General features: G+C 41.6%; 1 protein-coding gene across 1 annotated transcript in view; it reads left to right on the top strand.

Annotated features, from left to right (window-relative positions):
* The first annotated feature begins 211 nt into the window (after positions 1–211).
* Positions 212–25,049, top strand: part of DOK2 (docking protein 2) — a 62,453-nt gene continuing 37,615 nt past the window's right edge. The window contains exon 1 of the mRNA XM_073622258.1: positions 212–787. Coding sequence (XP_073478359.1) covers positions 725–787 — 63 coding nt within the window. The 5' untranslated portion in view covers positions 212–724. The remainder of the gene's footprint in view (positions 788–25,049) is intronic.

Below are 25,049 nucleotides of genomic sequence, written 5' to 3'. Positions count from 1 at the left end.
CAGATGCAGCATCAAACTGATGCTGCATCCACCTAGGTAAGTATAATTCAAGAAGAAAAAATGAATTCCCATGCTTTTCTTTTAAAGTAGGCCATGCAGACAGGTGCATCACCGCTATGCGGTGTTCACACAAGTGTCACCAGATCTACATCGGTGTACACATAAATCACAAGATGAGGCAGATGTCTGCAACACAGCAACACACTCAAATAGACGTTTTCTCTTATGACATGGTGAGTTTCACAGCGGAAGCGTGTTAAAGATAGGGAGGAACTGAGAACTGCAAGACAGAGGGAGAACGAACAAAGATATTGAAGGGTAGGGGAAAGCTACAAATGACAGAATGCAACATAGGAGACTGCAAAGAGAGACATAGAAAAAGACAGACCCTGTAAGACTGAAAGTATCCAGGATCTGTCATAGACAGTGACAGAATAGCAGAATGAAGAGTACATAAAAGGCTCAGACAGATGTTGAAGGGGAAGTTGATGGCAGGGTGACGAGAGTTTCGGCGCATTACAAAGCAGTTATTTTTTTTTTTTTAAAAAGATGAAGGGTGAGGACGGTGCTTGGATCTGCGGAAGTTAACTTTTGCTTTAATGCCGAAGAAAGCGTTCATGGTTCAGAGATTGCAGAGAGTGTTTTTTAGGGATAGTGCACCGCCACCAGTACTATAGCAGTATAGGGGGACAGCGTCATACGTGGGCAGACACAGGACAAGGCGATGGAAGGGGGAATAGTAAAACAGGGATCTCTGTATCTTCAACATCAACAACGCTTTGGAAAGGTAAGCGCAAAAAAATAACTTTGTTACCTGTCTGTCCAAACATCTAATTGTTAGGCCTCATTCACACAAGTGCCGAGGCCTGTAGACTGTGAATGGGCCGTCTCTTTACACATCTTAAGCAGCCAGCCTATGTAAGTGTATGCGGATGCGAAGGGAACACAGACACCGCCGCTTGTCCCAGTTTGACAGGTGTGCAAGTGCTCTGAACACAGACAATCTAATTGGGGCAAGCAGCTGGATTTCAAGTTGCATGAACAAACAACCCATTCACAATCTATGGGCCTCAGCCCCCGTGTAAAGGAGGCTTTAGCCAATATATTTTTTTATCTTGAAGTCCAATTGAAGTCTTGCTTTTTATTTTTGTTATGTATTCAGGCTGCATAACAAATAAAGGATATATATTTTTTTTTATTTGTTATTATCCCTTTCATGCCTAAGCCTATTTCAAGTTAAAATCCGTATTTTTTGCTAGAAAATGACTTAGAACCCCCAAACATTATGTATATATTTTTTAGCAGAGACCCTAGGGAATAAAATGACAATCGTTGCAATATTTTATGCCACACTTTATTTGCACAGCGGTCTTTCAAACGCAATTTTTTGGGAAAAAAGACACTTTTATGAATTAGAAAAACGAAACAGTAAATTTAGCTTTAAAAATCAGTTTTGAAAGACGATGTTACGCCGAGTAAATAGATACCTACCATGTCATGCTCTGAAATTGCGCACATTCGTGGAATGGCGACAAACTACGGTACCTAAAAATCTCCATAGGCGACGCTTTAAAAAAAGTTTACGATTAACGGTTACCAGGTTAGAGTTACAGAGGAGGTCCAGTGCTAGAATTATTGCTTTCGCTCTGATGATCGCGGCGATACCTCACATCATCCCAGTATAACCCCTTAAAGCTGAGGCGGCATATGTGCGCACGGTCGGCACTAAGGGGTTAAACACCCTATTACCAAAAGTATTGTGACACCTGCCTTTACACACACATGAACTTTAAGGGCATCCCAGTCTCAGTCCAAAGGGTTCAATATTGAGTTGGCCCATCCTTTGCAGCTTCAACTCTTCTGGGAAGGCTGTGCACAAAGTTTAGTAATGTGTCTAACGTGTCTAAGGTCCATAGAGTTATGGATGAGAGAACTTGGGGTGGAGGAACTTGACTGGCCTGCACATAGTCCTGACCTCAACCTGATAGAACACCTTTGTGATGAATTAGAGAGAAGACTGTGAGCCAGACCTGAGCTTGTTGTTGGAAATTCCGACCATGTGTAGGCTCCATCGGACAGTTTCCATCGGAATTTCCGTCGCACAAAATTTGAGATCTGGTTCTCAAATTTTCTGACAACAAAATCCGTTTGCGCAAATTCCGATCGTGTGTAGACAATTCCGACGTACAAAGTGCCACGCATGCTCGGAATCAAGCAGAAGAGCCACACTGGCTATTGAACTTCATTTTTCTCAGCTCGTCGTACGTGTTGTACGTCACCGCGTTTTTGACATTTGGAAATTCCGACAACTTTGTGTGACCGTGTGTATGCAAGACAAGTTTGAGCCAACATACGTCGGAAAAAATCCATGGATTTTGTTGTCGGAATGTCTGATCAATGTCCGATCGTGTGTACGGGGCATAGGACTGAGATGCCATTAAAGCTCATGTGCGTGTAAAGGCAGGCGTCCCGATACTTTTGGTAATATAGTTGATGTTAGCGCCTAAAACTGTAAGAAGCTACCCTATGGCAGCAGTACACTGAATATCTGGACAATGCAGGAGTCCGGGTCGCCAGCTGTCCAGTATGCCCCATGCACAGTGCTCCAATCAAAAACACTACTCACCATGAGTGTTATTGATTGAAATATTATGCAGGGGTCATGTACGATCATTGGAGATCCAAACTGCTGTATGGGAGCAGCGGTCCAGTCCTCAGATGCTTCCACAATAGGAGAAGGCACTGGCTTTTTTTCTCTTTCTCTTCTGATCCCCCTTTGCTTTTCCAATTGCTAATAAATACCGATGAAGACTACGGGGTGTTTCCCAATAATTTACAGTTTTTGTGCAACAAATGTGTGCAATGGATGAATTGCCACTCTCACACACGTATATACAGAACCTTAGGAATTGTGTACATGATTGGATTTATTATAGAATAGGAGGTCAGGTAGATCAAACCTTATTGCACATGTGTTCTGTGACAACATTTGGAGGAGGTAAAATACTTGTGAATATAATGATTTTCATTTTTTGCCAATGTCTGTTTATATTGCGCTACAGCATCCAGTCACATACAAACGTTTGATCAAAGACAAAAATGATTTTGTTGCATGCGTTTGAGCCTCGGTTCACATATATGCGATGTGGGAAATGCAGCGAATCCTGTGCGTTTCCCAAACTGCATTGAAATCGCATGACATTCGTGTGATCTGTGAAAACAGCTTGCAAAACAGAGTGCGATTGTCCAAATTATCTACACCCATGCTATGCGATTCTGGTGCGGCAAAAAAAAAAAAAAATGGGCCCTGCACCATGTTGGTGCGAATGCGGTGCGATTTGAGCCATACAAAATGAATGGGCTCAAATCGCACTACAATGAATCGCATGTGATTTAAACAGGGATGCAGCACGATTCCTGTCCGAATCACATGCGGTTCCCCACTCCGCACCAGTGTGAACCCAGGCTCAATCTGATCCTTGTGATAAAACAGACGTCATTAGGCTGCCCATACTATATACAATTCCCTTGTACAATTTTCCTTTAAATTTACCAAAACCATATAATATAAAGTAGGTCAAACCTAAACACTTTCCATTTGTATGCAATCAGGCAGGTCCTTGCACTACGTAGTTGAAGGTAAATCTAAAGGAATTTGAATGAGAAAATTGTATAATGTATGGCCAGCTTAACACATGTAGGTTAATGAGACCTGGGGGTTGATTTACTAAAGGCAAATTGACTGTGCACTTTGCAAAGTGCAATTGCACTCTGCAAGTGCAGTTGCTCCAGATCTTAGTAAATGAGGTAAAGCTTCACTTTGCAAAGAATACCCAATCACGTGCAAGGAAAATTTAAAAAACAGCCTTTTTGGTGCATATGATTGGATGATAGAATTCAGCAGAGCTTTTCCTCATTTATTAAGCCCTGGAGATACTGCTCTCGCAGAGTGCATCTGCACTTTGCAAAGTGCACAGTCTATTTTCCTTTAGTAAATCAACCCCCTGGTGTCCAGCAATCTCTAGCAGTCTAGGCTTCAATGTGGTTCAATTAGTAAACAAGTAAGGCCTATTTACTAAGGCTGGCCATACACGGCGCAAATTTCTTTCCGTTGCAGGAAAGAAATTTGCACGTTTCCCCCATCAACACAGACAGTGTTGGCAGGGGAGTCAGAATTTCAGCAATAGCAAAGTTATAGCAGCCTCTAGCGATAAGTGCAAGTGAATCCGGCAAGCTGGTTGTACCCAAATTGATTGATCGCTCAACTTGGTACATTCAGTCTGCCCATTAACAGTTCGAATCTCGGGTGGGTTCAGCAGAAACCGTGTATGGACGGCCTTAGCTTTGCTGACTTCTACTAGCCAATCATGTGCAAGAAAAAAATCGTGTTTTTTTTAAATTTATCTTGCATGCAATAGGTATTCTTTGCAAAGTAAACTTTCACCACACTTACCAAAACAAAAGTTAAAATGTCCTTGCAAAGTGAAAATTGACTATGCAATGTGATAGACTTTATTCCGTTAATAAATCAGCCACAAATGTCTTTGGTACTTGAATTTATAGTAGTCTCTAAGTGGTAACCACCGAGATTGAGACACACATCTCTAGGGTCTGGAAGTGATCTTTAACGGGTTTCCAAATTCCAAGACAGAGAATAGAGAGTTGTACGCATATTGCACATGTTAATGGTGGAAAAAAACAAAACACGAGCTATTTATAGATATATAGATATATCTATATATCTATATATAGATATATAGATATATATATCTATATATATTAAGTTACAGGTGCTTTAGTATATCTTGTTCAGAATTCTTTAACCACTTCAGCCCCGGAAGATTTGGCTGCTGAATGACCAGGCCATTTTTTGCGATTCGGCACTGCGTCGCTTTAACTGAAAAGTGCGCAGTCGTGCGACGTTGCACCCAAACAAAATTGACGTCCTTTTTTCCCCACAAATAGAGCTTTCTTTTGGTGGTATTTGATCACCTCTGCGGTTTTTATTTTTTGCGCTATAAACAAAAAAAGAGAGGCAATTTTGAAAAAACGCAATATTTTGTACTTTTTGCGATAATAAATATCCCCATTTTTTTTTAAATAAAAGCACATTTTTTCTCAGTGTAGGCCGATATGTATGCTTCTACATATTTTTGGTAATAAATATCCCAATAAGTGTATATTGATTGGTATGCGCAAAAGTTATAGCGTCTACAAAATAGGGGATAGATTTATAGCATTTTTATTATTTTATTTCTTTTTTTACTAGTAATGGCGGCCATCTGCGATTTTTATCAGGACTGCGACATTATGGCGGCACATCGGACATTTTTGACACATTTTTGGGACCACTGGCATTTATACAGTGATCAGTGCTATAAAAATGCACTGATTACTGTAAAAATGTCACTGTCAGTGAAGGGGTTAACACTAGGGGGCGATCAAGGGGTTAATTGTGTTCCCTCTGTGTTCTAACTGAAGGGGGGAGGGGACTGTCTAGCCACTTTAAGACCAGCCTCGTTTTGGATTTTAGGTGTTTACAAGTTTAAAACAGTTTTTTTTGCTAGAAAATTACTTAGAACCCCCAAACATTATATATTGTTTTTTTTCTAACACCCTAGAGAATAAAATAGCGGTCATTGCAATACTTTTTTTTGCACCGTATTTGCGCAGCGGTCTTCTAAGCGCACTTTTTTTGGAAAAAATTCACTTTTTTGAAAAAAAAAAATAAGACAACAGTAAAGTTAGCCCAATTTTTTTTTTATATTGTGAAATATAATGTTACGCCAAGTAAATTGATACCCATCATGTCACGCTTCAAAATTGCGCCCGCTCGTGGAATGGCGTCAAACTTTTACCCTTAAAAATCTCCATAGGCGACGTTTAAAAAATTCTACAGATTGCATGTTTTGCGTTACAGAGGAGGTCTAGGGCTAGAATTATTGCTCTCACTCTACCGGTCGCGGCGATACCTCACATGTGTGGTTTGACCACGGTTTTCATATGCGGGCGCTACTCACGTATGCGTTCGCTTCTGCGCGCGAGCTCGTCGGGACAGGGTGCTTTAAAAAAAATTTTTTTTTTTTATTATTATTTATTTTACTTTATTTTATTTATTTTTTCACTGTTTTTAAAAAAAAAAATTTGGATCACTTTTATTCCTATTACAAGGAATGTAAACATCCCTTGTAATAGAAAAAAGCATGACAGGTCCTCTTAAATATGAGATCTGGGGTCAAAAAGTCCTCAGATCTCATATTTAGACTAAAATGCAAAAAAAAAAAAAGTCGTTTAAAAAAATGACACAAAAAAAATTGTGCCTTTAAGAGAAGTGGGCGGAGCTGACGTAATGACGTCGCTCCGGCCGTCACATGGTATGGAGACGGGTGGGGGCCATCTTAGCCTCACTCGTCTCCATACCTAAGCAGGGAAAGGACCCGATCGCCTCCGCCGCTACCGACGGCTCCGGTAAGCGGCGGAGGGTGCGGGAGAGCGGCGGGAGGGGGGGTGGCACCTCTCCCGCCGCCGATAACGGTGATCTCGCGGCAAACCCACCGCAGAGACCACCATTATCATGTACGGAACCGCCCGCTGAAAAGATGGATACCTCGGTTGTGGCAGCAGTTGCTGCCGTTACCGAGATATCCATCTTCAAAAAAATAACGTATATATACAGTGGGCGGTCTGGAAGTGGCTAGGGGAGATGACAGATCGTTGTTCATACTGATCGTATGAACACACGATCAGTCTTTTCTCCCCTCAGAGAACCGGGATCTGTGTGTTTACACACACAGATCCCGGTTCTCGGTGTGTCACGAGCGATCGCGGGAGCCCGGCGGTCATCGTACGCGCACCCCTAGTGGCCACAGGACGAAGCAACATAACATAACGTCGTTTCGCCCGGCCGTGCCATTCTGCTGCAGTAAAACTGCGGCTAATAGTCGACAAGGGGTTAATGGGTGTTCAAATTCCGATACAGAGAATAGAGAGTTTTACGCATATTGCACATCTTAATGGTGGAAAAAAACAAAACACGATATATATATATATATATATATATCTCCCCTTCCCGCCGAGCATACGCAGATACGCGGTCTCGGCTTTAGGGGGTTATACCGGGATGATGCCCGCAGCTGCAGGCATCATCCCGGTACCATTTTTTAGAGCTGGCGATCGGCTATCCAGGGATAACAACCGATGTGGCTAAAAGCAGCTTGGTTGTTATCCCAGAGGAGTGGGAGGTGACATCCCCCCCTCCCGCCGCCTTCTGCCGCTCTTACCAGGCCTCCCATCCCACCGTGAGACCCGATCCGCCACTTCCGGCGGCTAGAGAGAGACTGGCACGAAGCCGGAAACGGCTTTGTTCCAATCTTCTCTCTGTAAACACAGAAGTGACGTCACAACATCACTTCCTGTTTACTCGGCTGCCAATGGCGCCGGTTTTAAAAAAATATACAGTATTCAGAATCGCTGTATTCAGCGATCTGAACACTTTGAAGTGCAAAGGAGGGATTTGGGGTATTTTAGACCCCCGATCCCTCCATAAAGAGTACCTGTCACCACCTATTACTGTCACAAGGGATGTTTACATTCCTTGTGACAACAATAAAAGTGATCAAAAATTTTTTTTTTTAAATGTATAAAAATAAATGAAATAAAAAAAAATTTAAATTTTAAAGCACCCCCCCGTCCCGCGATCTCGCGCAGCAAACAAAACGCATACGGAAGTCGCACCCGTATATGTAAATGGTGTTCAAATCACACATGTGAGGTATTGCTGCGAACGTCAGAGCGAGAGCAACAATTCTAGCACTAGACCTCCTCTGTAACGCTAACCTGGTAACCGTTATTTCTTTTTTAAATGTCGCCTATGGAGATTTTTAGGTACTGTAGCTTGTCGCCATTCCATTAGTGTGTGCAATTTTAAAGCGTGACATGTTTGGTATCTATTTACTTGGCGTAACATCATCTTTCACATTATACAAAAAAATTTACTAACTTACTTTTACTAACTTTACTTTTTCGTTTTTTTAAAATTCACGAAAGTGTCTTTTTCCCCAAAAAGTTAAGTTTAAAAGACCGCTGCACAAATACCGTGTGACATAAAATATTGCAACAATCGCCATTTTATTCTCTAGATTCTCTGCTAAAAAAATATACATAATGTTTGGGGGGTTCTAAGTAATTTTCTAGCAAAAAATACAGATTTTAACTTATAAACACTAAATGTCAGAAATAGGCTTAGTCATGAAAGGGTTAAATATTAATATTTATATATATATATATATATATATATATATATATATATATATATGTTAAGTTACAGGTGCTTTAGTGTATCTTGTTCAGAATTCTTTAAAGCCAAGTTGAAGTCCTGATAATTGTGATAAATCATCAGGGGTGGCCACAGATGTAAGGAGCGTTCTTGTTACTAACCATCACACTAATGTACTATGCGCTGTAGACATGGTAATTATTAGCAGGGGCTCCTTGAACCCAGAAAGGTTTTATTTTTAGAATAAGATTTTTTAGTTTTGTGGTGCATGAAGAACCCGGAAAGTTAATTCAAGAGTTTCTCTGTGTTAAAAAGGTTGAGAAATGCTGTTCTACAGCGTGTGACAGCATGATGCCCAAAATATACACATAACTTCCCTTTGGTTTTGTTTGTAGATATGAAGTGAGACTAGGAACAAAAAAATAGTACTGAGTTGCCAGGAGTTTGGTATAATAAATAAAAAAAGTTTTGTGAACTTTTTCTGTTTCAATCACATTCATTGATTTTTTAACAAAAGACAAGATACAAAACCAACTGTAATATCATCCCAGATAGCAAACAATTGTGCTGCAAGTTTAAAAATGACTTACCAAGCTATTCCTAGACTTGCCAGGCTTCACACATTTGTTGCACAATTGCATCAAGTCCACATTGCATGACTCCAGATTTCTTTGCAAACATTCTGCAAGTTCTGGTTCAGTTATGTTGTGCAATAGTCATCCCACCACAGGGGTCACTGTGACTGAATTTTCATGCTGTAGATTTGCAGAGCTCTTGCTGTAGACTCACCACTGCAACTTTGCTCTTGTTAGAAACTTGCCATGCAAATTTGGTAAAAATTGGAAAAGTGTCAGCTAGCATTTGTGCTCCAAGTGTACAACTTGCCAGTAAAAATGTGCAGCAAGCTAACAAGACTTACAATTCAATAATGCCACAAATTTGAGGAAAGTTTTCCTTGCTATCTGGGATAATATACATCCATCACATTCTGGAAATATGGCTGGGAAAACTAGAAAAGTAAAGCAGGCCAGATTTCCTATAGGTATGCATAACAGAATGAATGCCCAGTATCAAATAATAAAAGGTAGGTTTATAACAGTCTCCCATGACTCTAAACCTGTTGGTAAAACTTTGAGTTTTTTGGAGATTTACCAGTAAAACATCTTGTACGATTCTTTGAAAATTATGATATTTTATTACATCTATTTTTAGCATTCTTCTTAAGAAACCTCATCATCCTAGGTTTACACATGAGAATTCCAGATCATTTCTGATATTGACAATTTTGACCACCAGGGTGCTAAAAAATATGGTCTATTTGACTGTGTGGAATGTGATTTCACTTCCCTATAGTTTTGCACACTGCACTTATTGGTAATGTAGTGTGGAAGGATTGGCCTTGTATGCACTAGTAGTTTTTTTTTTTTTGTTCAACCCAGCAGGACTGAATGAAAAAAACCTGACAGCTCAGGAGGAGTCGCTGTACTAACTATTCGATGTTAGTATAGCAATCTCCCCTGCTGTTCTACTGTGACCTGACAACCAGAACACTCTGGTCAGCGATTGGCTGAGAGTGCTGATCGGGACCTTTTTTGGTCATGCCCACTTCAGCCGGCTTCTGTCGGACCGGCTGCAGTACACACGGGCCGAATGTTGGCCAATTTATATTGAACCGGCCGATCCCACCAGGTATTCGTTCCGTGTGTACTAGGCTTAACTTAACTTAATGCAGCCCACTCAACTGTGTTCAACGTCTGCTGGAAAGAATGAATGAAGTTTTATAGAAGGGCTGAATATATTTTTGGAAAAAATGCTGCTTTAGGCTCCTTTCTGTGCCATGCATATTGGTTGAACACAGGGCTTTTTTTCAGTGGGAACGCAGGGGAACGCAGCTCCGGCACCTCCACCACCTCCAGCACTGAATGTATGTATTAGCAAGGGGTGTGGGGTGTGCTGGAGGGTCTATTGATGCTGACTGCTGGGGGATCTATTGTCACTGGTGGGGATCTGTTTTTGTGTGAGGGTCTATTGTTGCTGGGGATCTTATGTTGTTGGTAGGGATCTACTGTTGAGGGAGGGGTCTATTGATGCTGGCTGTTGGGAGAACCGTTGTTACTGCTGGGGGAAGGGGGGGTCTAACGTTGTACAAAAACAAGAAGCGTAATCTTGGGAGTCTTGCTCAATAACCCCTAGACGGGGGGGAGATGTACTCACTTCCATAGACTGGAGGAGGGTGATAATCTGCAGAACAGCTATCAAAAAGCAAAAAACAAAAAAAGGTACGATACACACAACCTGTTGAGTAGACTCCAAAATATTTAATAGAAAATACTACATAAACTTACCAGCATCATGCCCAGATCCTCCCTAACCCCCCACCTCCCATAAACCCACTCCCCCCCCCCCCCTAACTAAGACAGAACCACACACCACAACCTACCTAACCGACTAAGTCCCCTCCCAACCATGTACCCTACCTAATGCACATATATACCCCAAGTAGGAGCTGGTGGATACCCCCCCAAAAGGGTCCCCCTCTCCCTGTTATACACCTGCACCACAAGTATATACACAACCTAAAAAAAACCCAGAGGAGCCAGCACCCCACATTAAAGAGGACCTTCAGTCATTTTTTCAACTTTCCATCTATTAAATCTTCTGCCCTTGTTGTTTTAACTTTGAATAGTAAAACTTTTTTTTCTGCCTGTAAATAATACTTCCTGTTTCTTGTCTGGTCATTAGCCCAGGCCAGTGATGGCGAACCTTGGCACCCCAGATGTTTTGGAACTACATTTCCCATGATGCTCTTGCACTCTGCAGTGTAGTTGAGCATCATGGGAAATGTAGTTCCAAAACATCTGGGGTGTCAAGGTTTGCCATCACTGACCTAGGCTTATGACATCATGCACAGCTGTCTCTCTCACTCTAGTGAGAGTTTGCCAGGAAGGGAACGGGGTTGAGTCATAAGAGGGCCAATGAAAGCTGCAGGGCTGCAGAGCTGGCTGAAGGTGTGCCTCTCTGTATCTGTGTAAATCCAGGAAGTGAACAGGCAGCAGCTTCAGCTGCCCACAGTTAAAATGGTTGCAGCCAGACTCAGTGGAGGGAGATTTCTGCAGCATATTTGGCAAGTACAGAATCATAGTATATATAAAATAATATGCAAAGTGGTTGGAGGGAAGCTTCAGAATGGCAAAGATGTTTTTATTACAAATTATGTGAGCAGACTGCAGTTCCTCTTTAAAACCTCAGTGGGTGAATGAAGTGCTAAGTTCCTCAGGGACAGATCCAGCGTAATCCAGGCCAGAAACAAAAAAAAAAACGGGCCACTGCCCCCACCTATAACTGGCCTTACAGCAAGGAGCACATGGAGGGCCATATACATGTAAGACAAAAACAATTCCATAGCTCAACTCACCAACCAGTCTGCTGACCAACCAAATTATCTGTCTAACCGTCTGTTAAAAGCAGGGGTTTAGTTAGCACACATTTGCAAACGCATGTGAAAGCCGCAAGGCCTCGTCACGGCACCCTGTGTTGCTTGCAGTCCTAACACTACAAATTTATAAGTGTCTCCACAGTGGAAGCACATGCATGGAATGGATAGATGTGGGGCAGGTGAGCCTGGAGGCAGCCCAATTCCCCTTAAAGGAACAGGAGCACACTGGACACCCAGCAAGAGCACAGTGGCAGCAAAGGTGCCCAGTGTGTCCCCGGACCATATATATGAACAGTAACAAAAAACTGGCCACTGCCCCCACCTATAACTGGCCTTCAAAGCAAGGAGCACATGGAGGGCCATATACATGTAAGACAAAAACAATTCCATAACTCAACTTACCAACCAGTCTGCTGACCAACCAAATTACCTGTCTAACCGTCTGTTAAAAGCAGGGGTTTAGTTAGCACACATTTGCAAACGCATGTGAAAGCTGTAATCCAGGCCAGAATCATAAAATCCTTCAGTGCCCAAAGACACAAAAGTAGTGGACAGTCCAGGGCTAGTGAGTCTGCTTAAGTCACAAACTCCTCAGCAAAAAGATGAAAATAGTAATATGTAGATGTTGCTGGACATATATTGGTAAAACAGTATCAAATACCAACAAATCGCTACATACCAGCAGCTTGGGTAGATACCACTTGGGCCTTCATATATTGATTATGCCGCTGCTTGACTGCAAAAGCAATCACGATGATAAGGCTGGAGTAGAGATTGCAGAGACAGTCCATACATCCCATCTAAATACTAAAGATAGGAGACTCACCAAGCATATGAAGTCCAGCCTGCAGTGCAGGAATGATCCCATGGAGTTGGGTAACCTATCCCAGAATACAACCGCACATCTGGGGTCTATATAATGTAGGTTACTTATGATCCTGCAGCAGACCAGTCTTATTATCCAGCAGCCAACATATGTGATATCAGTCTCAGTTCGATCCTTGAGCAATGCACGTTCTAGAGGCTGGAACACCTGCTGATGTTTCAATCAATAATGACAATAAGTCCAGGCAGTCCAAGTAGCCCTCATGCTGGTAACTGATCAAGAAAGTGAAATAATACCGCGCAGAAACCAATAATAATAGCTGCTACACTAAATGTGACAAACATCGATACAAAGGGTGAAAAAACAATGTAGCGCTTAATCGAATAAATGTACAAATAATATGTGCATTAGTATAAAAGTAATATATATAAAGTCCAACATATATAATAATGTTAAAGTGAGTCTCTAACCCCAAATCCAATCAGGAAATGGGAAAATAATATAAATAGTTCTCCAACAAGGGGGGAATCCCCTTGGACGTGCAGGAAATAATATATAACACCAACACTGATGAATCCTGGATATTAAGACAAATGGGTACTCTTACCAGAGCAGATGGACCCGGATGTCAGCGACACCGAATCGTAAAAGCTTAAGACTCAAATCCGTGGAACTCTCAGATGGAAGTAGAAGTGGCACTCTCAGATGGAAATGGAGATCCAAGGTCTTCTGAAAGTAGACTCCAGGGGATCTTAATGAACCCGACCGGACCAGGGAACGAACTTCTTGTAGGAACCTCAGCAACAATTCTCATCAAAAACAATGATGTAAAAAAGAAGAGAGGAGAGGGGCTCCAATAGTGCGGATCAAAAAGGTAGGTTTTATTAAAACCACAATAACAAATAAATAAAATGTGATCACAATGAATAAAAAGCAATTATTATGCCTATTGCTCCCCACATTGCTTTTTATTCATTGTGATCACATTTTATTTATTTGTTATTGTGGTTTCAATAAAACGTACCTTTTTGATCCGCACTATTGGAGCCCCTCTCCTCTCTTCTTTTTTACATCATTGTTTTTGATGAGAATTGTTGCTGAGGTTCCTACAAGATGTTCGTTCCCTGGTCCGGTTGGGTTCATTAAGATCCCCTGAAGTCTACTTTTAGAAGACCTTGGATCTCCATTTCCATCTGAGAGTGCCACTTCTACTTCCATCTGAGAGTGCCACGGATTCAAGTCTTAAGCTTTTACGATTCGGTGTCGCTGATATCCGGGTCCATCTGCTCTGGTAAGAGTACCCATTTGTCTTAATATCCAGGATTCATCAGTGTTGGTGTTATATATTATTTCCTGCACGTCCAAGGGGATTCCCCCCCTTGTTGGAGGACTATTTATATTATTTTCCCATTTCCTGATTGGATTTGGGGTTAGAGACTTACTTTAACATTATTATATATGTTGGACTTTATATATATTACTTTTATACTAATGCACATATTATTTGTACATTTATTCGATTAAGCGCTACATTGTTTTTTCACCCTTGGTAACTGATCCACAATGTAGTGCTGGCTGGTTTCCAAAAGTGCAGGATTAAAAGCAGGTAAACAGGATCAACAAAATCAAAGCAGTGCGGTGACACAGGGAGATGGGGACTCGTCCTTCCATCTACATGTTTCGTTACGCCCGCCGGAATTTCGTCAGGACATATTGCTTGGGTGGATCTTTTGTTGCTGGGGGTGGTATGTTGTTGTAGGTGGTCCATTATTGCGGTGTGGGAGGGTCTATTGTTGTGTGCGGGATCTATTGTTGCTTGGGTGGGGTCTATTGTTGTGTGGGGTTTATTGTTGCTGGGGTGGGGTCTATCGTTGCTGCAGGGGATCTATTGTTGCTGGGGTGAAGTCGATTTTTTCTGGAGGATCTATTATTGCTGGGGGGGGGGGTGTCTATTGTTGTTGGCTGCAGGGAATCTATTTTCCTGCTTTTCTTGCTATAATTAACAAACTCCATACAAATTATTTAGCATCACAAAATGAAACTTGGTTCTGTATTTTCTAAAAGGGCGGTATTGGGAGGTGGGTAGGGGGTGAGACCAAGGGACGGTGCTCAGATGTGTGTAGGGGGCAGAGATAAGGGGTTAATCAGAAGGGGGAAGTTCCTGCACCTCTTCTCTGAGAAAAATATCCTGGTTGAACATACAGTATATTTACTACTTCATGTCAATTCTGACAAAAGGAAAGCCTTATGGGTTTATTTTATATTTTTTAATAGATGAAGTAGAAAACTGGGGGAGGGGGAGAATGTCTAATTTTAAAGGCTAAATCCACTTTAAAATACCATTTTTCATGTTACAACCATATTTAGGACGTAATAGGAAACATGGTGCCATTCCACAGCCCCCACTCCCAAACCTCATTCCCACCTGAATCTCAGGGTTCTTCCCCACACAGCATTCTGTATATTTTTAAATCAGAGTGGATATGCATGTTTCTGCACAGCCATATTATCCATTCATAGATCCGTTCACAGGATCTGTGAATGGAAAAACTATAAGTTCCATTTTGCACTGTGGCCAGGGGGACTCATAATTTTCAATGGAACACAAGTGCAGTAATGTAACTGCAGTTGTAATTCTATGTTCACTTCCTCCAGCTCTATAAATGAAGGTTTGTAGTGTACCTCAGTAGAGTCGGCAGGAACCTCTGCCTTTGGAGCTTTTGCAGACCGCATTGCAAATGTAGCAGGTGCTTGGCTACAGCATTATGGAAAAGGAGACATTGGGGCTGATTTACTAAAACTGGAGAGTGCAAAATCTGGTGCAGCTCTGCATGGAAACCAACCAGCTTCCATCTTTCTTTCCTGTCATAGCTTAATTCTCCTTCTCCTTCTACTGAGATACTGATGTTATGCTGCACCATTCTCCTCCAGCCAGCAGGGGGAGATCTAAAGCCAGGCAAACCCATAGACCTTTATGCAGAATACTGAGAATCCCAGGAGTTGTAGAGTGAGACAGCAACCAAATAATGTGTAGAAAAGACTCCTTACACTACAGATCCCAATAGGTATTGTGTAGTAGGACGAGTGAAGAGATTATTTTTATTGTGCTCAAGAAAGTTCTTTTACTTGGCACCCAGGGAGTGAGAGAGAGAGAGCACCTCTGTCTGGATATTCGCCTGCAAGCAGGAGACCATACCAACAGAGATCCGAGCCTGAGACTGGGAGTGAGGACACCTGGGGGCAGGACAGCAGCACCCACATCACAGCATGTGCACCGCTGCCACAGGGAGACTGGGTCATCCTCTACTTCCTACCACTGATCCTCTGAGACTTTTGGGGAGAGCCCTCAGGGGCCCCCTTTCTACAAGGAGAGGTCACCATAGCATTCCGTGGACTTGTGAGAGGGGTATTCACCCATTGCAGATACTGCTAGCAGGGACTGAGCCACTCAGCAGGACAGCAAGTGTACCCAATCCATACTGCACCCATACTGTACTCTATACCACACTTATTCGAAACTTAGACTGCACCTATTCCAACCCTTTACTGCATTACATCAAACCTTTACTGCATCTGAACCACATCTACCTTGCACCTGTGCTAAGACTATACTGTACCCATACTGCATGCAGGTTAACTGGGACTGTTGTGCATCACAAAGACCCCAACGATAGCGACAGAAGAACATCTCAAAGGACTGCCCATCCTGTAATAATTATTCTGCAAGCCCCCTTGTTCCCCTGTTCCCTCTGTTACCATCCTCCTTTTCATTTGGACAGTACATTCCCAGTCAGTCTAGCATTAGCATTGCCACCATAAATGCTCTCTGGCAGTTTAAACTTTACTATTGCTCACTGCTTCACTTGAGACAGCCTTGCTACTGTTCTCCTGAACACCAAATGTCATCTTATGCCTAGCCCCTACTGGTAATGCTAAATTGTGTTATTAATTCATTTTATGCTTGCCTAGTTACTTACTAGTTACTTTCAGTGATTTCCTGTGATATTGTACTGTATGTTTGTACACTCAACCTGGTTTGACAGAATGGCTGAGGTTCTTGAGAAGGTCGAGGCAAAAAAAGCACTATTCTTATGTAAAATTATAGTGAACTGTCCAAAAATCTTACTGAAATTCCATCTTAAACCATCCTTGAATCCACAGTGTTCATAATATCGTGTATCTATGACAATCTAGAATAAAATGTTTACATGCAAGTATCCAAATGCTATATAAATCATTTGCTACACGGTACAATACAATGTTTTGTACCAGCAACTTAAAAAAGGGACAAATTGCAGCACAAAAAATTGCACTTTTGACGAGCTATAAACGATTTTAGTTGCCAGACGGAAGAACAAATTTTCTTTTTCGCAATAATAATTTGTTTTAACATGCTAATTATCACAAAACTACACCCCCATCCTGTTCGATTGTGTTAACCCCAGGGTTGGTGTACAGTGGCTGTACTCCGGGTTTGTTATAGATACTAATTGGAATCCGAAAATCAATAACAGACCCGAAGGGCCTGGTATGCATGGAGGGGGGGGGGACCCCACGTTGTTTTTTTTTCAACATTTTTAATTGTTGGCTTTTTTTTTGCATTCAACTGTCAATGGGGAACCCGTTGACAGCTGATGACTCCTCTGTTGTTTAGGACTCCGCTTCCTGGCCTGCTCCTTAGCAACTAACTTAAAGTTGAGTTCCACACCCCAAAAAAAAAAAAAATATTAATGTGCTTAAAAAAAATTAAAAAAAAACATTTGGAGAAAATTTTTTTTTCTACTCACCTGTTGCTAGGGGGTCCCTCATAATCTGCCTCCTTCGGCGCCTGGGCCCCTGATGTCACTTCCCTCGGCGCAGGAAGGGAGATCAGCATTCCCCCCTCCCTTTGTCAATCATCTGGGACATGTGACCGGTCCCAGATGATTGTGCGGCCAGTGGCGGCGCGCGGCGTGGCTCACGCATGCGCAGTGGATGCCTGGCTGTGGCTTCACAGCCACAGCCGGGCCCCCATAGTTAAGAAGCCGGTGCCGCCGAGCGGAGGGGGGGATGTGCGGGGCTTCGATCCCAGGCATCGCTGGACCCTGGGACAGGTAAGTCTCCGATTATTAAAAGTCAGCAGCTGCAGTATTTGTAGCTGCTGACTTTTAATTTTTTTTTTTTAGGTGGGAACCCTGCTTTAATGCGGTAAATTACCACTAAATCAAACAAATACAGCATTCGGTATTTAACTCAAAATTTTTAGTGAATTGAACACTTGCACAATTGTTACCGCATGCAGTATTTTACCACATTATATTAGCCATTATTTAACTCTTAGAGAATTGACACCAAAGTGAACAGCCTATTTGCATTTAGTGCATAAACTCCCATACATCAATATACTACAGCAATGAAAAAAGATGATGTTAGCCAGTTATCCATGCAAAGGGAGTGTATTGATTCTCATTCATTAATTGCATTCAAATTGGCCATTATTTTTGTATAAAACTTCTTTGAGCTGTTACGTCTTTCCTGGTAATCTTTGATCTTGGTTTTCTCATCCTGTTTAGTTGCATGTTTGACTATAAAGTTGGCATTAAAATTTGTTCCTCCTATTCTGAGTAAACATGTCCTTTGTTTCTCCGATTGACATGGCTGATGTTGGTAACTGATGATTTTCAAACCTCACAGACTATATAATCTGTTTTAAACTTTCTCTCTTGAGCTTCACTTTACAACATTGTGTATTCTAATTTATTGTTTATTGTATTTTATTATTCTCTGACATTTCTATCTAATGTAAATCCAAAATGTTTTTCTTACATTTCTTCATATTTTATTTTATTTCACTTTTCTCAGTGCATCAAGCTTTTTCTAAGTAAGTACATTCCATGTTCAAAGCCACACTACATGATCCTACGTAGATTGCTACAGTTCTGTGGAAGCAGTTATTTGCTAGTGTTGTTAACACGCAAGGTTAACATGCTAGGCTCCTGCAGTCATTATGACAATAAGAATACCAAAAATTTGCCATTGTACCTCTGATAGGTGTGACACTCTCAGATCAAAAAAGATAGAGTAGGGAAGGGTTAGAACCCCTGTTAGTTTTTCTTGTTTTTTTCATGCTGTCTATGTCCCTGCTGGGGAGATTCGCTGGGGTTGATTTACTGAAGGCAAATAGACTGTGCACTCTACAAGTGCAGCTGCTTCAGAGCTTAGTAAAGTCTGCTGACTGCCATCATTCAATCATGTGCAAACAAAATTGCTGTTATTTTTGTTTTTCTTGCATGTGATTGGGTATTCTTTGCAAAGTGAAATCTTACCTCATTTACTAAGCTCTGGAGCAACTGCACTGTCTATTTGGCTTTAGTAAATCACTCCACTGTCTCTGTTCTGGTAAAAAAATGAAGAAAAATCTGATATCTTGAGTTGTCAATGGATCAATGAATAATGGAAAAGGCTTCCAATGGGAACAACTGTCTAAGAGGTGTCTCTTTCAGGTTCTGTTAATCCTCAAGACAGATGAGGAAGTATCATAAGTAAAAGAAAATCTCCCCAGTGGGCCAAAGAAAAACAATTGTCAGAGGCCATCCCTACAAACCAAAAAAAAGAGTTTAGACACGTGACTTGTTGGCTCCTCTATTTCGTTGGACCCCTCCTGGCAATGGGCAATTTTGGATAATGACATGATGACATCAGCACTGCTTTTCAGGCTTGATTTACAAGGCAAATAAGCCATTCACTTAGCAAGAGAATTTCCCTTAGCTTAGTGAACAAGGCAAATCTCTGCTGACTTCCATCATCCATTCACGTGCAAGAAAAATACTGTTTTTTTTAATTTTTTATTTCCTTCCTTGCATGTTATTGGGTATACTTTGCACAGTAAACAGCCTATTTGCATTTAGGAAATAAACTCCTATTTGAATTTAGTAAATAAACTCATATGCATCAATATAGAGTAGCATTAAAAAAGGTGATGTTAGCCAGTTATCCAAGCAAAAGTTTTATGGAAAAAAAATTGTATGGCACATACAGAAGTTGACTTTGACACACACAATGAGCATTAAGTTGTGCTAAAGTCAGATTTAGAGCAAGACATATCCACACAGGGGTTGTATGAGTCGTATAGGGACACCAGAGGGTAAGTAACACAAAAATACATATAAAAAGAACATGACTTGATGAACAGAGGGATTACATTAGAGATGGGAAACAGGGGAACCTGTAACCATATGTTTTAGTTTTTAGCCAGTGATATTGTACATTAAAGATCAATAAGCTAAACCAATATGATAGATGGTAGCCAGATATTGTACTAGAGGGTCATGTGGCCATGGGTTTGCATTGGAGAAAAAAAAGAAAAGGAGACAGAAAAGGTGGAAGGGGGTGGGTGGGGGAAGTGCCCCTCAAGCGGGAGGGGAAGGGTGGGGAAGAGTCCCCAGGTGCAGGCACGAGAGAAACAGGAAGGGATACTGAGAGGGTAGGGAAGGGGACTTTGCCACGGTGGATATCAGTTTGTTCCCACAAGCTAGGAGGAAGTGGGGAGGGTATATTGTAATCTCTCAGGGTACAATTGGAGCAGCCATGTGGCAGATCGAGAGACCAGCTGGCAATCAAGCCAGGGTTGCCATATAGAAAGGAATTTATCATGTTTATTCTCTGATATTGTGTTGAGTTCTTCATTTTAAAAAATGCCTTGTATTCTGGATTTAACCTCCTCAAAACTATGGGTAGGGGATTTCCACACATGGGCTTTGGTTTGCTTAGTTGCCATAAATATGAAGGAAATGAAAGTACGTGACTGGCATGCCCTGTCTTTTATTGATATGTGGAGAAGAGGTTACCAAGGGTTTTTCCGGATATTAATTTGCATAAGTGATTGAACCATATTGCACACTCCAATCCACAAGCGACACGCCACTGGACAAGACCACAATATGTGAAGCATGTCCCCATCAACCCCACAGCCCCTTAAAGCGGGGTTCTACTATCTCCGATTATTTTTTTTTTTGGCCAAATGACATTGATTATGATATATCAATAGAGAACTCACTTGTTCCGTTTTTAAGTGACAGTGCTGTCTGTTTTCGCCTAATAAAGAAACTTATAAAATCACATCTAGACAGTTGTCATCTTGCCTGTGGGCATGTGAAGCCCACAAGCATCCTCTTCCGGGATACGGTGCTGCTGATCGACCAGCATGCACCGCCCGTTCTTTTCCTGATCTCGCGCATGCGCATTAGACTGAAATTGGAGCACCGTCAACAGCTCCGGTTGCCATCACAACGAGCAGCGTTGTAGGAAGTCCCGCCCCGTTGTGATGGCAACGGAGTTACTCTCGAGATGACTCTCGTAACAGGCCACCGCACTGACTCCTGGGAACAATGACACAAGCTCCCAGGAGCCAGTGCGGCTAAGAGGAAGTGACAAATTAGCCGCAGAAAACACGCCCCTAACCTCAGCCTGTCATTCCTGGAAGACACAAAGAGACTATCAACAAGAAAGGTACAGTCTGAAAAAAAAAAAAAAGTGCCGTTTTGACATTAGGACATTGCGGTAATCCGCTGCAGCTAGTGTAGAAAAATCGGGTGGAGATCCGCTTTAAGCAAGAGGGTTTGTAATTAGGGACATATTTAATGATGTGCACCAGAGTGAAGTACCACTGGGAAGGAACTTTGTTCAAATTTCCGAGGGCTTATATGTTATGGGAACATTGTTGAATTGGCTTGCCAAATCAGTGCTCAGTCTTCTGGTAGGAGGGTCTGTTTCAGATCACGTTCCCAGTGGGCATGAATGAAGATGGAATACCATTGGAGATGTGGCCCCTAGTACATGCATAAACCAGAGATAGGACACCTTTGGTGGTCGCAGAGGATTTGCAGAGGGATTCTAAGAAAAACAATATGTTCAGGCGCACAGAGTATAAACAGTCATTAGTTCAATTGATACAGCATGCTTGGAGGATGTAATAGCCTAATTCAGTCTCTGTTGCCAGGGCATGAAGCACTTTGGAGCTGCTATCCTCAGAGTTGAGCAAGCTCTCTAGAAATGACAGAAGAAAGAAGAAGGTGGGAGAAGTGCAGTATCACACAAAAGTTTAATGGGCACACGGTTAAAAACACTTATAAACGGTAAGAAGGTACAAGCTTATCATGTGTAGCAGGGTCTACCAAAGTCCTCAATCCTGCATGGGCCACCAGGTTCCAGTGTGAAGGCTTTCAGAAGGAGCAGAGAGCTCCAAACGCGTAGCCTGCCTGCATTCCACAACATCTCTTCCTCTCCTGGTGATGTCACGTTCATCCGAGCGTTACACGCTGGCTGGCGTGAAGTTCCTGCACACCGCGGCACATCCATTTTCCATCACCGCTCTCCAACACTGGAACCCGGTGGCCCATGCAGGATTGAGGACTTTGGTGGACCCTGCTACATATGATAAGATTATACCTTCCTACATTTTGTAAGTGACACTGCACTTAGGTGGTGCTTCCCCCCTTTTTTTCTGCAGAGGGATTCTAAGCCAGTAAGGGTTTTTGGAGAAGTAAGATTCCAAGTCAGTGTCTCGACAAAGGTAGAGAAAAAACATTTGCGGGGAAGATGATAAGATTCCCAGAGAACTTGCATTTTTTTTAATCACATGTTTTTATTGAAGAGGTTTTACAATTTTGTAGCACTCTTTTCTAGTTAGGCTGCTAGGTTAACTTACTTTTAGGCTTCATTGTAGTGAGTGGAGTAGTGATTGATTGTGTTGGTCTGTTCAGGGTTTCCTGAGCTGAGAGTTTGATTACCCCCACCTGCCTCTCAAAAAAGTTTCCAGAGCATAAGGCAGGGATATTCAAATGATCAGTTAAATATGTACAGTATCATGCCCCATTCAATCCCTGTAAGGATGCATCCAGAAGGTCACAGGGGAGGTGATATATGTGCAAAAAGCCTGAGCAGAGGGTTCTTTTCCCTTCAGGGAGGGTTCCAATTCTCTTGTGGCTGCTGCTTCTAGAGGCAGCTTTACTGAGACAAGGAAATGCAGTCTAGGTCTCAGCAGAGGGCCTGGAGCAGATTGCCAAAGGATTATACTTGTTGGAGGACACTGTCTTTGAGTCCTGATCTGAAAAAGAACCTTGTTGTCTCCCTCACTGAGAATCTACCTGTGGATGCTAAGTGGCAGACAACAGAGATGGGGGACTCGAGTCACATGACTTGACTTGAGTCAGATTCGAGTCACCTGTTTGAGGACTTGCGACTTGCTTGACAAAATTAAATAAATGACTCAACTTGACTTTGACTTGTCACTAATGACTTGCGACTTGACTTTGACTTGGGCTATTTGACTTGCAATGACTTGGCACCACCAGTGCTGTGTCTTGGCCTTGGCAAAAGCCGCCCCCCCCCACACACACACACACAAAAGAAAGCTCCCCCCAAGTCCCGGCTTCGGGGTAGATCAGTATTTTGACTTAATTTGTGACTTGACCAAAATAAATGACTTGACTTGACTTGCTTGACTTCTAGCAGGGACTCGACTTGATTTGCTTGCTTTTCGCCACAGTAACTTGGGACTTGCTTGTGACTTGAAGGTTAAGACTTGAGACTTGCTTGTGACTTGCACATGTGTGACTTACTCCCATCACTGGCAGACAGCTCCTGGGACACTGTGAGTAAAGACCATGATGGGGACTATTAGTTGTACAAGTTCCAGAAGGGAACTTAGCGCGAGAGGTTGCTTTATAGACTGCTGCGGTAGGGTTCTAAATATACAGGTCATTCGGTTACTTTCAGAAAAGCTGCTATTGGAAGATTAGGGTCAAGTTATCAAATATCTATAGACTCAAGATCACGATAGAACCAATTTTTGCAGTAGTTGTTACAAAATTAGGAAGTGAGTTGCCAGGTTTGAGAAGAACAACCATCCATTCAACAATTTAAAACATTTTTGAGGGCAACCACTTCGTTGGAAGATTAATTTGATCTAATGATTTTAGTTAGTCCCTAAAAGTTATTGCTGTGATAACATTTTTTGCCTTCTCTACCTCTGTATCAATACACAGTGAGTGTACACAGCTGTATACGGGGCAGGGCCATGACATCCTGCATTCACAGTCTTTTCTCAGTCTTTCAGGTTGAGCAGCTGGATGTCATTCAATCTGGAAGACTCAGGACATCTTGTGGTGAAGAATAGATAGTGCTGGAGTACAACTCCAGTTTGAAGTTGAGTGTTGCAGCCAGAGTAGCTTTCTTTTTACCACTGCCCTAGGGACATAATAGCAAAAAACTTAGCCCAAAATTGGGCTTTACTCTTGCATGCTGGGGACTTAGTTGGGTACAATCCTTTGGTGACAGAGACTGCTTATAAACACGTATGTTATGTAGTCAAAATAGCTATAATATATGCAGTTACATGCTGGGGCCAAACTGTGTCCTTCAAATACATTTTAGCAGTGCTAGCCAAGCATGTTTTTTATTTGACCTTTTTCTATTTGGTTAAAATTTTTGATCAGATCTGGTGTTTTTCTTTTGAACTCATGACTGTTTTTGTGTTCTTTCAATTCAATTAAATCTTTTATCAAAAGTAATTTTTTACGCATCTTATTTCGTGTTCTATCGACTGAAATAAATCTTTTATCCAAAGTCATTTCTTTACACGTCTTATTGTGTGTTCTATCAATTCAATGACATCTTCTAACTAAAGTCACTTTTTTACACATCTTATTTTGTGTTCTTTCAATTCAATGAAATCTTTTATCCAAAGACATTTTTTTTTACTCATGTCTTTTTTGTGTTTCTTCAGTTCAACAAAATCTTTTATCCAAAGTCAAGAGAAAATCAATTGATGTTGTTGAAATTCCTATTCAGTTACCATTTGGTCAACCTTAGGTTAGTTCTGAAATGACAAATAGAAGAATCAAGTAATGAAACTGTTAAATAAATCACAAATTGGAAAACCTTATAAAACATAATTACATTTTTCAAACCTGTCCAATCATGTGCTCTTTTGACAGGACCTGAAAAAAATCTTAAATAATTGTAAAGCTCTTAGGCCAAATGATTGACTCAATGTGGTGTGTTAATAGGAATAGGAAATGTATACCAAAAGCGAACACATGAATGCTTTCACATACCTTTGAGATTTTACAGAATATACATTATGCATACCTCCCAACTGTCCGTGATTTCGAGGGACTGTCCCTGATTTTGAACAATGTCCTTCTGTCCCTCTTTCCTCCTCATTTGTCCCTCAATTTGGTCTGATCTATATAGTTGTATATAAAACGGGATTTTTATCTTTTAAAAAGTATTTCCCAATGCCAAACCTTTCATCCAATTTCTAAATTGCTGCATTTGAAAATTTCAAAAGCCAATATAAAGGAAAATTAGTGGTAAAAAAAAGCACTTGTGGGTTATACTATTTTTTTTTTTTTTTGGTTGCATAATTCACCTAAAAAAGGGGCTTGGCAGGGGGTAGGTCCTATGCCTACATACTTTTGCTAATAGGTGTCCCTCCTTTTCATCTCTAAAAGTTGGGAGGTATGTAGTAT

This window comes from Aquarana catesbeiana, linkage group LG03, assembly GCF_042186555.1.
Source record: "Aquarana catesbeiana isolate 2022-GZ linkage group LG03, ASM4218655v1, whole genome shotgun sequence".
NCBI classification, from domain to species: domain Eukaryota; kingdom Metazoa; phylum Chordata; class Amphibia; order Anura; family Ranidae; genus Aquarana; species Aquarana catesbeiana.
The sequence above is the reverse complement of the archived record's forward strand: the minus strand, read 5'-3'. Positions and strand labels throughout refer to the sequence as shown.